This window comes from Rhineura floridana, chromosome 4 (assembly GCF_030035675.1).
Source record: "Rhineura floridana isolate rRhiFlo1 chromosome 4, rRhiFlo1.hap2, whole genome shotgun sequence".
Classification (NCBI taxonomy): domain Eukaryota; kingdom Metazoa; phylum Chordata; class Lepidosauria; order Squamata; family Rhineuridae; genus Rhineura; species Rhineura floridana.
Window position 1 is genome coordinate 64,494,169 of NC_084483.1, and position 12,605 is coordinate 64,506,773.

General features: G+C 42.1%; 1 protein-coding gene across 5 annotated transcripts in view; it reads left to right on the forward strand.

Moving 5' to 3' along the window:
• The window catches only part of TTK (TTK protein kinase), a 50,872-nt gene that overhangs the window by 35,931 nt on the left and 2,336 nt on the right, over positions 1-12,605 (forward strand). For all 5 annotated transcript variants that reach the window (XM_061623199.1, XM_061623200.1, XM_061623198.1 and 2 more), the window contains 7 exons: positions 1,409-1,566; positions 1,652-1,803; positions 3,590-3,714; positions 8,536-8,616; positions 10,334-10,510; positions 11,969-12,059; positions 12,242-12,333. In XM_061623199.1, the coding sequence (XP_061479183.1) occupies positions 1,409-1,566; positions 1,652-1,803; positions 3,590-3,714; positions 8,536-8,616; positions 10,334-10,510; positions 11,969-12,059; positions 12,242-12,333 (876 nt within the window). The remainder of the gene's footprint in view (positions 1-1,408; positions 1,567-1,651; positions 1,804-3,589; positions 3,715-8,535; positions 8,617-10,333; positions 10,511-11,968; positions 12,060-12,241; positions 12,334-12,605) is intronic.

A 12,605-nucleotide genomic window follows, 5' to 3' on the forward strand; every position in this document is an offset into this window, starting at 1 on the left:
TGTGTGAAACCCACAGGGCTTTCAGATCAGCTAATAAGTCTCTGCTCCAGATGCTATATGTTGGCTTCAATGAGGATTGGGACCTTTCCAGATATGGAAGGCTCTCCCTCAAAAATAGGGCTTGGGGAACCTTTGGCTGGGTCCCAATCTCCTCAGAACTGTCCTCAGGCCTCATCAGGGTGGATAACATTGATTTTTTTTTTAAAAAATGGATTTTAAAAAGTTTAAATTGGTTTTTTTTATTTCTTAAAATTGTAGATATTAAGTTTCCCAATAACTAGGTTAACATTAAACCTGGGGTATAAGCAAGTTAGTATCTCTAAACTGAATCAGTGCCTCTACCAGTACATCAAGTAAAAGGACGCTCTTCTACATAAATGAAGAAGCAATTTGATTGTTTCTCAAATATGAATATTTACACTCTGCCAAATACATTTCCTTTTCACACTGATGAAAATGCATTGCTCTTGTCTGCCCAGTAACTTTCAGTCCTTGCATTCACCTGTCATAGTCATGCAAGCTACAACTGCTGAAACTCTCTCCATAATATAATAATAATGTCCCCTCTCACCTGTCCTCCCTGTCTAGCAGTCTTGACTTTTTTAAAAAAAATTATTATTATTTTTGCTGTTTGGTTTTTGAGAGGCTGGGCCTGGGCCAAGGCAGAGTGAAGCAGAAAGGAGCAACACTGAAAAGAAGAGAATACAGAATTATCCATGGTACACATTCCTGTATTCCCATATTTGTGCTCCAAACCTATATCCACTTACCTGGGCCCATTAAACTCAATGGGACTTTCTTCTGAGTAGACCTATATAAGATTGTTATTCCTCACAAACTGTTACGAGTGGTGGTTGTAAGTACAGTAGGGCCCCGCTTTACGGCATTCCACTGACGCGGTGGCTTTCAGTCGGGAAATTCCCTGTTTTAAAGCTGATTTTGCCGTTTTGCGGCATTTTCGCGTGATGTGACCCATTTAAAGTCAATGGGTTCCGCTTTATGGCGATTTCCGCTTTACGGCGGAGGCCTGGTCCCTAACCCGCCGTATAAGCGGGGCCCTACTGTACCTATAAGGGAATTTCCCTCTCTAGGGAATGCATGTCAAGTCATGGTTTCCTACTTTGGCTTGTTCAGAAGGCATTAGCTATAGCTTCCAAGTTCAGATATAATGGGGAAACAAGTTAAATGAAGATTTCCTGACTTGTTGCTCGTGCAAAGGTAGGAGCAAAGTGGCTGGGGGTAGCAGGGGAGGCATGAATAAGGCTTGTTCGTATCTCAATTTCTTAAGCCAATATATGATCATCTGGCCATGGCCATGCTATGATTTGACTACTACCTTTGTGTCCTGGACACTTGGGAGTGCACTCAGAAAGAAGCAAACCTGGTGCTCTGTGTTCTCTTTTTGCAGGTATTTCAAGTACTAGATGAAAAGAAGCAGCTCTATGCCATCAAATATGTTAGCCTAGAAGAGGCAGATGAACAGACTTTAGAAAGCTATAAAAATGAGATTGCTCATTTAATTAAACTTCAGCAACATAGCGATAAGATTATTCGACTTTATGACTAGTGAGTAATTTTTTAAAAAATCAGTTTAATTCCCCCCATCCCCAGCGTCTTTCTCAAACATAACTTCATAACCATTTTGTTGTAGTGAAATTGGCAAGAAGAGCATCTACATGGTGATGGAGTGTGGAAATATTGATCTTAATAGTTGGCTTAAAAAGAAAAAGACAGTTAACCCATGGGAGCGGAAGAGCTATTGGAAAAATATGTTGGAAGCTGTCCATACAATCCATCAACATGGTATGTATAAAAGCTGTTTTTTATTTATTTGTAAGATTCCTACCCCCAATTGTCAACACTTGCTGTTCACAAAAACAGCTAACAAAGAATATAAACAGTGGATAGTCAAATAACATATGCCCTTTTTAAAAAAATGTGCACCTTTTTATTCGTCTGCATCTTTAGACTCCAATGTGCAGATGAAGAAAAAGGTGGAGATCTATCAGTCAAATAAGGTATGCCCTTCTCTATCTGTTTGCACTGTCTTAATGGTTTATGTCACTATAACATCCTTTTTAAAGCTTCGTCTAGAGTTTATCACTACAGCAAGAGTCTAGTTTGATGTGATTGAGCCTCAGCAAGCATCAGGCTCATGTCCTCCTCACTCTCCCAACTCCTGTGCAGCTGGGAGGAGTAGTTCAGGTTTTCTTTTTCACTTTTGATGAACCACAATGTACAGTGTCATCCTGTCCCAGAACTTTGGCTAATCTGAACTATAGCTAGTTTAAGCAAGCCAGCTTCAGGAACTATGGGTTGAAGTTAGGTTGTTTAAAGCTTACCATAGTTAACATTAACCACATTTTGTTGATCTAGTTGATAAAACAAACCATGGTTAAGCAAAAGTGGAAGTGAAAGCTCTTCCCAGCCATAGAGAAGAACAGGAGACAGCTAGCTTCGGCTTATTCCTCCTGATTCATATCATGCTAAGCTATGTTTAGTGTGGCATGTGAACATGGCTTTGTCTCATTGAAATCAGTGAGACATAGGAAGATGTTTCTGTTCCATTATTTTTCCATACAGTGGCCCAGCTCACACATAATGTTAAACCACAGTTAATTTTTAAACTATAGTTTAATACGAATAAGAGTCCCCGCTTCATTCTTCCCCTGCTCCTGACTTTACAACACCAGGAAGAAACAAACCACATGTGAACCAGTGCTTGTGTTTTCTCTCCACACAAACCACACAATGGAAGCCAAGATTTGTTCTTGAATTCAGTTTATGGTTTGTTTGGAGAGAAACCACAAGTGCTGGTTCACATGTAAAGCGAAGCCAGTCTCTGGTTTTTTCCCACCCCCACATGGCAAAACTGGAGGAGTGAAATGAAGACTTTCTGAGCAGCGTGTGCCAGCATTAATGTAAATTAACTATTTGTGTGAAGCAATAGTTAAAAATGAATTATCCTAGCCTGCATCTGTATTGGAATTTATTGTAAAGATTTTTTTAAAAAGATGTTCTGATTTTAAGATGTTTTTAGGTCTTTATCATCTCTTTGCCACCCTGGGCTCCCTTTGGGAGGAATGGTGGGATATAAATTTAATCAATATAATAATAACCATAACAACATTGTTGTTAAGTGTGAACCAGGCCAGTAGCAACAATAGGCAAGTTTCTCAACAGTTGAGTGGAATATTTTAACATTTAATTATGTTTCCTGATAAAAAGTAATGTCTTTTTGTGTAAGTGAACTTGAGCAAGCTCAGTGCTGGGAAGATGCTTCCAGAGAGTCTACTCATTTTGCTTTGCAATTATAAAAGTTGGAGAAAAATGTTCCCTCAGTTAAAATAAATGGGCGTCTTGGAGACAGGTGAATACCACTGCCAAACTGCAGTCTTAGGGTGTAGTATCACAGCTACAAAAGGACTTGGTTTTTCCTCCCTATCTTTGTTTATTAGTGTTTTTTATTTGTTTTTTGTTTCGTTGGTGTAGAGAGAGTGAGAGGACATAGTAATCGCAAGCTTTACTGGTAGTTAAACTCAGAAATTGTATTTGTAATTTGGGCTGATGAACAAATTTTAATTTGCAGGTATTGTTCATAGTGATCTGAAACCAGCAAACTTTCTGCTAGTGGATGGAATGCTAAAACTAATAGATTTTGGCATTGCAAACCAAATGCAGCCAGATGTGACAAGTATTCTTAAAGATTCACAGGTGAGACTACTGGGGCATCCTTGTCTTACCTTATTATGAATAAAATAGTACAATTGTCTTGAATTCTTAGCATCACTGCTAAACCGTCATCATAAGGGATCATCAGGAGGAATGCAAAGGATTTTGTGTGTCTTGATTTGTGTTTTCCTACTTTGGATAGATGGCTGGCGCTAGGCACCTCTTTACCCTGGCCTTCGACTCCTGAGATGTATATTTTCAGGACCCACTCTTTTTTTCTGTGATGTCATTTGGGTTGTTTTTAACTGTTTTTAATTATGTTTTTAAATTGTTGTAACCTGCCCTTTGGATGAAGGGTGGGTACTAGATGATGATGATGATAGTTGAGGCTCATGGTTTCCCAGGGTGTGGATTGCAGGATTCACAACTACCTGAGAAAAGAGGGAAGTGATATTATGATTACAAACATAGTAAACTGGATTATACAGAGTTAGATCATTGGTCTATCTAATTCAGTAGTGTCTACACTGACTGGCAGGGGTTTGGGAGGTTTCATACAGTCTTTTCAAGCCCTACCTGGAGATGCTAGGGATTGAACCTGGGGTCTGTTGCATGGAAATTATGTATTCTGTCACTGAGCTATGGCACTGAATTGAAGCTGTAGCCCCAATTACCTCAGGCTGCTGCTGAAATGTTGCAAGGAGTGGGCTGTATGTTGAGTGGAGGTGTCAAACACACACACACACAGAGACAGAGAGAGGGGGGGATATATATGTGTGTGTGTGTCTCCAGGGGTGTGTGTGTGTATATATATGTATATGTATATGTATGTCTCCAGGGATGTATAGGTATATCCACCAAAGATGGGTCAGCCAAAGAGTGTCCTTAAAGGGTGGGATGACATAGAATTTCAGAGTCAGAGAAATACTGTTTTGTACTTTTCTGGCTAGGAAATAATTAAAACATAATCCAGCTCACTTAGTATCAGTATATACATAACAGGTCCAATCTCTTGACAATGGTTAAGAGACGGGGAATGGGCTGTGTGATTGTATCCGTCTCTCCCTATAGTGGGTTCTTCTCTTACACAATTAATGGATACATAGGCACAGATATTAACCAAGGTTTCTATTTTACCAAGGTTCTTAACCATCCAGATCCTGGTTAAGCAGAGAATCTGATTCGCCTTAACTATGGTTAATATCAGCACTGATGTATTCCTTAACTTCAGTTAAGGCAAGAGGAAGAATTTGCTCTGAAAGGACAGAGATGTGGGTCTCTTACTTACCGCTGGCCTATCAAATCTGACAAAAGTTGTCACTGGTGGCTTTACTGGGCTGGAGGATTGGGCATGTAGCTTGAGAAAACCATTTTGAGTACATGGGATACATTTTTAAAAAATAAATGTAAACACCATTGTCTGCATCATTCAGAATCTTTGGGAGCTTTCAAAAAATTCCCATATCACTGTTTTCTCTGTTGAATCAAACAGATATAGATGGCCTAAAGCATTATGTTGAGAGCTTTCCGAAGTTCCATAGACAAGCTTCTTTCTCTCTGTTTTAATCTTTCTCATGAATAATAGCAGAATTACAGGAGGATTAATCATAAAATGGTTGTTTTTCCTTAGGTGGTCTGACATCACGTGGGGGGATATAGTGCCATCTAGCGTCCGAAGGCAAGAATGGATCAAAGTCAAGACCTGGGGCATCAAGCCCCTCCCACCCCAGTTCATTCTTGCGTTTGTTCGTTGGAGGCATTTGGATCTTCTTTAGCATAGCTAAGTTTGGGATTTAGTGTGAGCATCTGTAATTTCTTCTCATTCCCTCCCTCCCTCACCTTTTGTGTTGTCTGGGACGTTTTTTGGGGGGGGGGTTATTTTATTTTTTGGATCATTTGCTTCCCCCGTTTAGTCCCTTCGTTGGTGAATCCGGCGGCTGCCGTTTTCCCTTTGGGCTCCCGTCTCTGAGAGACGAGCCTTTACTGAGAGTCGCGGCTGTGGCTCCCTTCAGTCCCCCTGTTTTGCCTTGCCACCGTCTCTTTCTCAGGCGGCGGCCGCTTTGCTGTGAGCTGCAGCAGCGGCTCTCTTTTCAGCCCTTCATTGCCTTGCCGCCATCTCTTCAGGTGGCGGCCGTTTTTTACTGTTTTTTACCTCGCTGGGAACCGCACCTGTGGCTCCCTTAGCTACTTTTACCGCCAGTTTAATAACGGTGGCGGCTAGTATTTGGAGGCTGCAGTCTCCTTTTGGCGAGTGGCGGTTGGAGCTCGCTCCTGCGGCTCCTTTAGCTTTTTTACCGCCTGCCTTTCTCTCAGGCGGCGGCAGCTTGTCCTTGTCAATTCAGGCGTTTTTGCCTGAGACGAGCCTTGGCCGGGAGCTAGCGGTGGCGGCTTCTCCTTTGTTCCTTGCCGCCGGTTTTGCTTTTTATCCGGGCTTGGGTGATGCTTGCAGGCTTGCAGCCTGACTGGGAGCCTGCGGCTGCAGCTTCCCCCCTTTTGCCGCCAGCTTTGATTCTCAGGCGGTGGTGGCGGCGGCGCTGTAATTTTACAGACAGTGCTTGGAGCCCTTGCACCTCCTTTCCTAACTTTTGCCTGACAGACGCACGTGGCACTTTTTTGTCCGTCCGCCCTTGCTCCTTCTCCTTCACGGCCGCCATTTGTTTTCTAGTTTCCCGCCCTTTTTGCGGGCACCATTTGTTTTGCCCCCTTTTCCCACCTTTTCTGTTCTCCTTTGATTGACATTTGGTGCTGTACATCTCCCCACCTGTGGGTGTGTGCCAAGCCCTTTCCCCATGACGGTGTCGTTGTGTGTGACATAATTCAGAGTAATTGGACTGTTTATTATTTTCATGTGCATAATCAGAAGGCATATCTGCACAAACATGCTTGGTTCCACAACTGCTCCATTGTGCTTTTGGGACTACCCATCAGAAGGCGTATACTGAAGACCCTCGCCACACCGCACCCCCCACCTCTGTGCGTGTGTTGGTATTAGTCCCTCACCACACTGCACCTCCCACCTCTGTGCGTGTGTAGGTGATAGTCCCACGCCACACCGCACCCCCCACCTCTGTGCGTGTGTTGGTGATATATTACATAGACTACATCTCTGTGCCTGCACAATGGTGGAACAACAAGAGGCACATTCGTCTGGGACAAAGCTGCCTTGCAAGACCTCACATCACAAGTCTGCTAAGAGAAACAACCCAGGCTGCATGCCAAGGCCGTGGCTAAAACCAAGCATCTGCCTAGCCAAGCGACCCTGTTATTTTTTCATCCCGCCTTCTGACGCTGCTGGTCAGGAAGGTTTAACAACCCTCTTTCACTCGCCAGCTGTGTTGTCTGAGGATGACTTCAAGGGGTTTCCTAACCAGCCTGTGGACTGCCCCCCTCAATCCACTTTACCACCTGCGACTCATACATCTCACCAGTCCAGTGAACCCCCTGCAGCTGTGCCCCTCTACAAGGACTATAGCCTTCTTTTTACAAGGCCCTTCAGTATAGTTGCTGTGTGTGTGCTGCAGGGTAAAGAATCCTACACAACGCCCTCCAGTATAGTAGCCTGGATGTGTACTGAGGCTGGTTATTGAGCCTGTTTGGAACCGTACTTTCTCCCCCATCCGTGGGCGTGTACTAAGGCTATTTGGAACTACATTCTCCCCCATCTGTGGCCATGTACTAGCGCTGTTCAGGACTGTACATTCTCACCTATCCTTGGGCGTGTACTAAGGCTGTTTGGAACTGTAAATTCTCACCCATACGTGAATGTGTACTAAGGCTATTTGGAACTGTACATTCTTCCCCCCTGGGGGCGTGTACTGACCTTTCTCATCATACAACTTATCTGCACAGCAGCTGCACTGCACCCCTGCTACGTATTTACCAAAGTGCATTTGGGACTGTACATTCTTGCCCACCTGTGGCCGTGCACTGAAGCGTGTGTTAGTGATATATATATACTGTACATTCTCCCCCACCTGTGGGCGTGTACAACAGCATGTGTTGGCAATATATATATACTGTACAGTCTCCCCCATCTGTGTGGTGTGTACGAGGAGTGTGTTGGTGTTATATAATCCACCACCCACCTTGTGCAACGGGCACAGCAACCGTGTGAGGCCACAGGACATCTCCGTGTAATAAGCACAAGCATCCCAGACTTCATTCCAAGGCTGTTGCCAAAACCACACACTTATCTGGCCACACCGCTGCCAGGAAAGCACAATACGTGTCTGTCCCGACTTCAGAGGCTGCTGGCTATGACTGATTAACAGCCCTCTTTCATGCACCCGCCGGCTCGTCTGAGGATGTCTTGGAAGGGCCCCCTAGCCAACCTACTGGGAACTGTCCTTCTCAACCCAAGTCATCAACTGGGGCTCATACATCTTGCCTGTCTGATGAGACCACTGCTAATTGGCCTCAACAAAGGCACCAGCCTCTGCTCCACCAAGTGCAGTCAGTGCCCTCGGATCCACAGAGGGCTGCTCTTGCCCCTCATCTGGGTTTACAGTTGTCCCCTGAGTTTTGGGACACTGTTTCCTTGCTGTTAGGCCCGTTGGCCTTTTCTGTCTTTTCAGATATGTCTCTCACTTCGGTCTCGTCACGAATGAACCAGGGTGGGAGGGGCTTGATGCCCCAGGTCTTGACTTCGATCCATTCTTTCCTTCGGATGCTAGATGGCACTATATCCCCCCACGTGATGTCGGACCACCTAAGAAAATCACCCTTCAGGTGATACCAATGGTACATTTGAGAGCACTGCTTTTCAGGGCCCTTTGTAGAGCAATATTTCAAACAATTTGAGCAAGTAAGAACTATTTTTAAGTTGTCAATTAAATTATATAATACTATTTTTAATGCTGCTAGGTTGGCACAGTTAACTACATGGCACCAGAGGTAATTAAAGATATGTCAACTTGTGGAGAAAATGGAAAGCCAAGGTCAAAGGTAATATATTCTGAGGGTAATGCTTTGTATCTTACTCTCTAAATATGCAGAAACCCGGGACAAAGTTATTGGTTTTCTTGGATGTAGTGATGGTAATAAAACAGACAGAAAGGCTAGTATGGGCAGTGGGATGGTGGTTGCAGAAGAGAAACAGCATCAAATATTAAAGATGGGAACCTAAAAATGAGAATTTATCCTGGTTATAAGAAAAGCTTCAAAATGGATTATATCCAATGCCAGTGCAAGGACACCTACCCCTTCAAGGGAAATCCCCTGCTCCCTTCTCACGACTGCACCTTCTGCACCTCTGGTGGGGGAGGGAAGAGAACCAGGTCACCCTTGGGAAATGCCTGAGATGTGGGGCAGGAGCCTGCAGTGGGAATGGGAGGAGGGGAATCGGGTGGAGGTGGCTTACAGTGAGGAGGAACAAGGGTCCTTGTATTGGCCATGAATACTTCCTGATGCAATTTGTGGGAAGCAAAACTAGTGTGAAACTAGCATATTTATGCAAATATAAGGGAGAGCAAGCTTTGTTTTTCTTTGTTTGCTTTTTTTGTTTTTTAACAGCTTTAAAAACATTGTTTGGTTTCTGTCAGACTCTTCAGTAGGGGAGGTCAGATACATATTTTGGCCCTGCACTGTCAGCAAAGACAGGACAAGGGTTAGGAAAACATTTGAAACATAGCCTAACTATCTTTCTTTTATTACTGTATGTAGGCTTCCTATGTTTATGTTGCTTTTTTTAAAAAAAAGAAACACCTTGTTGTCTGTCTTATATTAAATGTGCAGTTAATTTTTAATAAACTTCATACAACAGCGATGTTAGCCAGCAGAAGATCTAAAATATAATACATATAAAAATAATACATTGTTGTTAAACTTCAGAGTTTTACAAGGTTTTCACATGTGTTTTCTACGTAATCCTTTCAGTAGCCCCATAAAGTATTAACATTCCCATATTGCAGATGGGGGTCTGAGGTAGGGAGCACTTGATATTACTATTATGCAAAATTAATTAAGCCAAAGATGTGTGGGCTTTTTCTTCTAGTCAATTTTTAAAGTGAACAGAGTAATTACCCTCTATTAGTTGCCTCTGTTCATTCCCTTCTGTGAACTGGCTCTTGTGGCAGCATGTAAATATACACAAGACTGAAGTTTCTGTTGCCCATCTGTTTTTCCCCTTCCTTTGAAGCTAAACAGCTCACCTGCTGGGCATGAGTTAAAAGCAAACTCTCCGGTATGACGGGTTTAAGGTTCAGTAAGGGCAAGTAATATGAGAGAATCTTTACCATTGTACTCCATTTCCTATTGATCTTTCATCAGGGCATCAGTTTCTTACACAGTGTTCATTAACATAGTTTAAAATTGTTTGACTTTAAAGCAGTGTTTCTATCAATTAGCCTTTACATTCTAAAATTGTTGTTGTAGATTTCTTTCTGTGATCTTAACTGTAAGCAAATTACTTGTCCTGTCAGTTAATGCACTACATTTGGCAACATGCATCATCAAAAAGGTGTGTCATTGATCAGGTTTTATATTATAGATGCTCTCCTTTTTGCTTAGTTGGTATGCTATTGCATGAGATTTTTTGTTTGATATCTTATTCTGTTGAATCAAGTATGTTATGTCAATAATGGCAAGAACTTCAAAATCATTGTATAAACTTTGTGGATGATCCTTCCCCTCCCTTTTTTTTACTTCTTGCTTTTGTTTTTAGATAAGTCCCAAAAATGATGTCTGGTCATTGGGTTGCATTTTATACTGTATGACTTATGGAAGAACTCCATTTCAGCACATAACAAATCAGATCACAAAACTTCATGCCATTATTGACCCTAGTTATGAAATAATATTCCCTGATATTGTGGAAAAAGATCTCCAGGATGTCTTAAAGGTAAACATCTCTATTGCTTTTTATAATACCATTTTCTTTGACTGTCTTAATTATATTTTGTTTATATGGGACAATTTCTGACTTTTATTATGGCTGGGGAAAATTTGCATCTGGGCTTGAGTCCTGAAAATCATGGGGGAAAGGAAGCTTATAAAAGGAGACGTTCTTGGTGGTCCTCCCCCTTAACCCCCCCCCCAGAAAGTTGGGGGATCCCCTGAATAGCATGTGATGGGACATGAAAAGGCTGCTGGGGGGGGAGGGAGGGAGGAATTGCTCAGAATCTGGCAGAAGGACTTCTTCGAGAGTTTTTTTGGGGGGGGGAGTGCTGTGGGGGGAGGACAGGGCAGGAAAGAGTCCACAGGTCACAATCTTCTTTTGGCACATGATTCTTGGGAGTCAAACTTTATGTCCTTTTGTATGCATTTGTTTCTCTCCCCAATGACCAGACAAATTTAAGAGCACCAATGTATTGTTTTTTAAAAATGACAAGAGTGTGTTGTGTGTTAATTATAACTGAAGAAGGTAATAGCATTCAAGTGTTTCTGTGAAAAATTTCATTCCCCTTCTGGCTCTCATTCACTTAGCTAACCTTGTACTATAGATGTTAAGAGGGAACTATTCCTAGGTACTAGACTCTGAATTTCTTAGGCCTAATTTTCAATGATGTGGTAAACCCAAGTCTTGGCTATAACATCAAGCTGTCAATTGGGACTTAAATGATCAAATTATTTCTGCTATGAAAATACTCTGCCTACATACAGATAACTAGCCTATTGAAAAGAATGTAGTCCATAACATTTGTATTTCACAATGAAGTAACAATCAAGGAGCTTTGCACGCCCCCTTCATTTCTTTCACAGTAGTGGCATGTAAGCTGCATCCTAGGAGTCTTGTCTACCTGGCTTTAGTAGTGATAGCTGCTCTGGACACATTGACCTGATTCAGACAATTGTGTTTCAGCTTGTTTAGCCAAGATAAGAAAATGGATCTTTGTCTAGTCTTGTCTCTTGGAATATTTACAAAATCTATTCCATTTTGAAATAGCAGACTGAATCCTATGCTGCAAGGCACAAGCTCACAAACTAGATTAATAGAATGCAAATTTGGTTCATAAGGAAAACTTTCCCTATATAAATGTAGAAAACTATGTTGAGATATAACGGGTGGTATCCAACTAACTCATTCCATCAGTACAAGGATTTATGCTTGTGTAATGAATTTCTCCCCTTTCCTCCCCCTGTGCGCTCCCTAAATCTGTCCTGGAGATTCTCCAACCCTCTGGAGCAGATTTAGGGAGGGCGTGGAGGAAGGGGGGGACATGTTCTGTTGCACAAGCATAAATCCTTGCACTGATGGAATGAGTTAGTTGGATACCATCCAATATTCCTTAGAAAATTTAGTTTTGTTTTTGAAAGCTAACTTTTCAAATTAATTCCAACATCTAATCTTTCTCCTCAGCGCTGTTTGGTAAGGAATCCTAAACAAAGAATATCTGTCTCTGAATTGTTGGTTCATCCTTATGTACATATTCAAGCCGATTTGCACACAGGTAACTGTAGCTTTGTTACTGAATTTCACTTTATTTCACCAGAGTTTATACAAGTGTTCATTCTCTTGGCTTATACTTTCACAGACTAAACAATATACCCCTTAACCTGAGTATATTAACAAGTGCTGTGGTATCCATATTTTCACACAGCTTAGCATCACCAATTTTTAAAATTATTCTAGGGTGTCCAAAAGAAACAACAGCGGAAATGAAGCGTATCCTTGGTCATCTTATTGGTCTGAACTCTCCGAACTCCATTTCTAGAGCTGCTAAAGTAAGTAAATAAATTTGTCGTAGTAGTATTGTTACTAGCAACTTGATATTTGTAACAAGTGAAGAAGTGATACAATGCTTACAGCCCATTTTTTAAATTAATACCACATAAAGAAGATAAAGATAGGCACAAACCAGGACAAGCATGACACATGAAAAGTCCATTTTGCAGGCCATTTGGGAACAGGAGGGTGTATGGACTTTGGGTATGACAAATGTGTAGTGAGGCATGGTATTGAGAGGTGGGTAGTAGGGGGTGGTGCAAGAAATAAT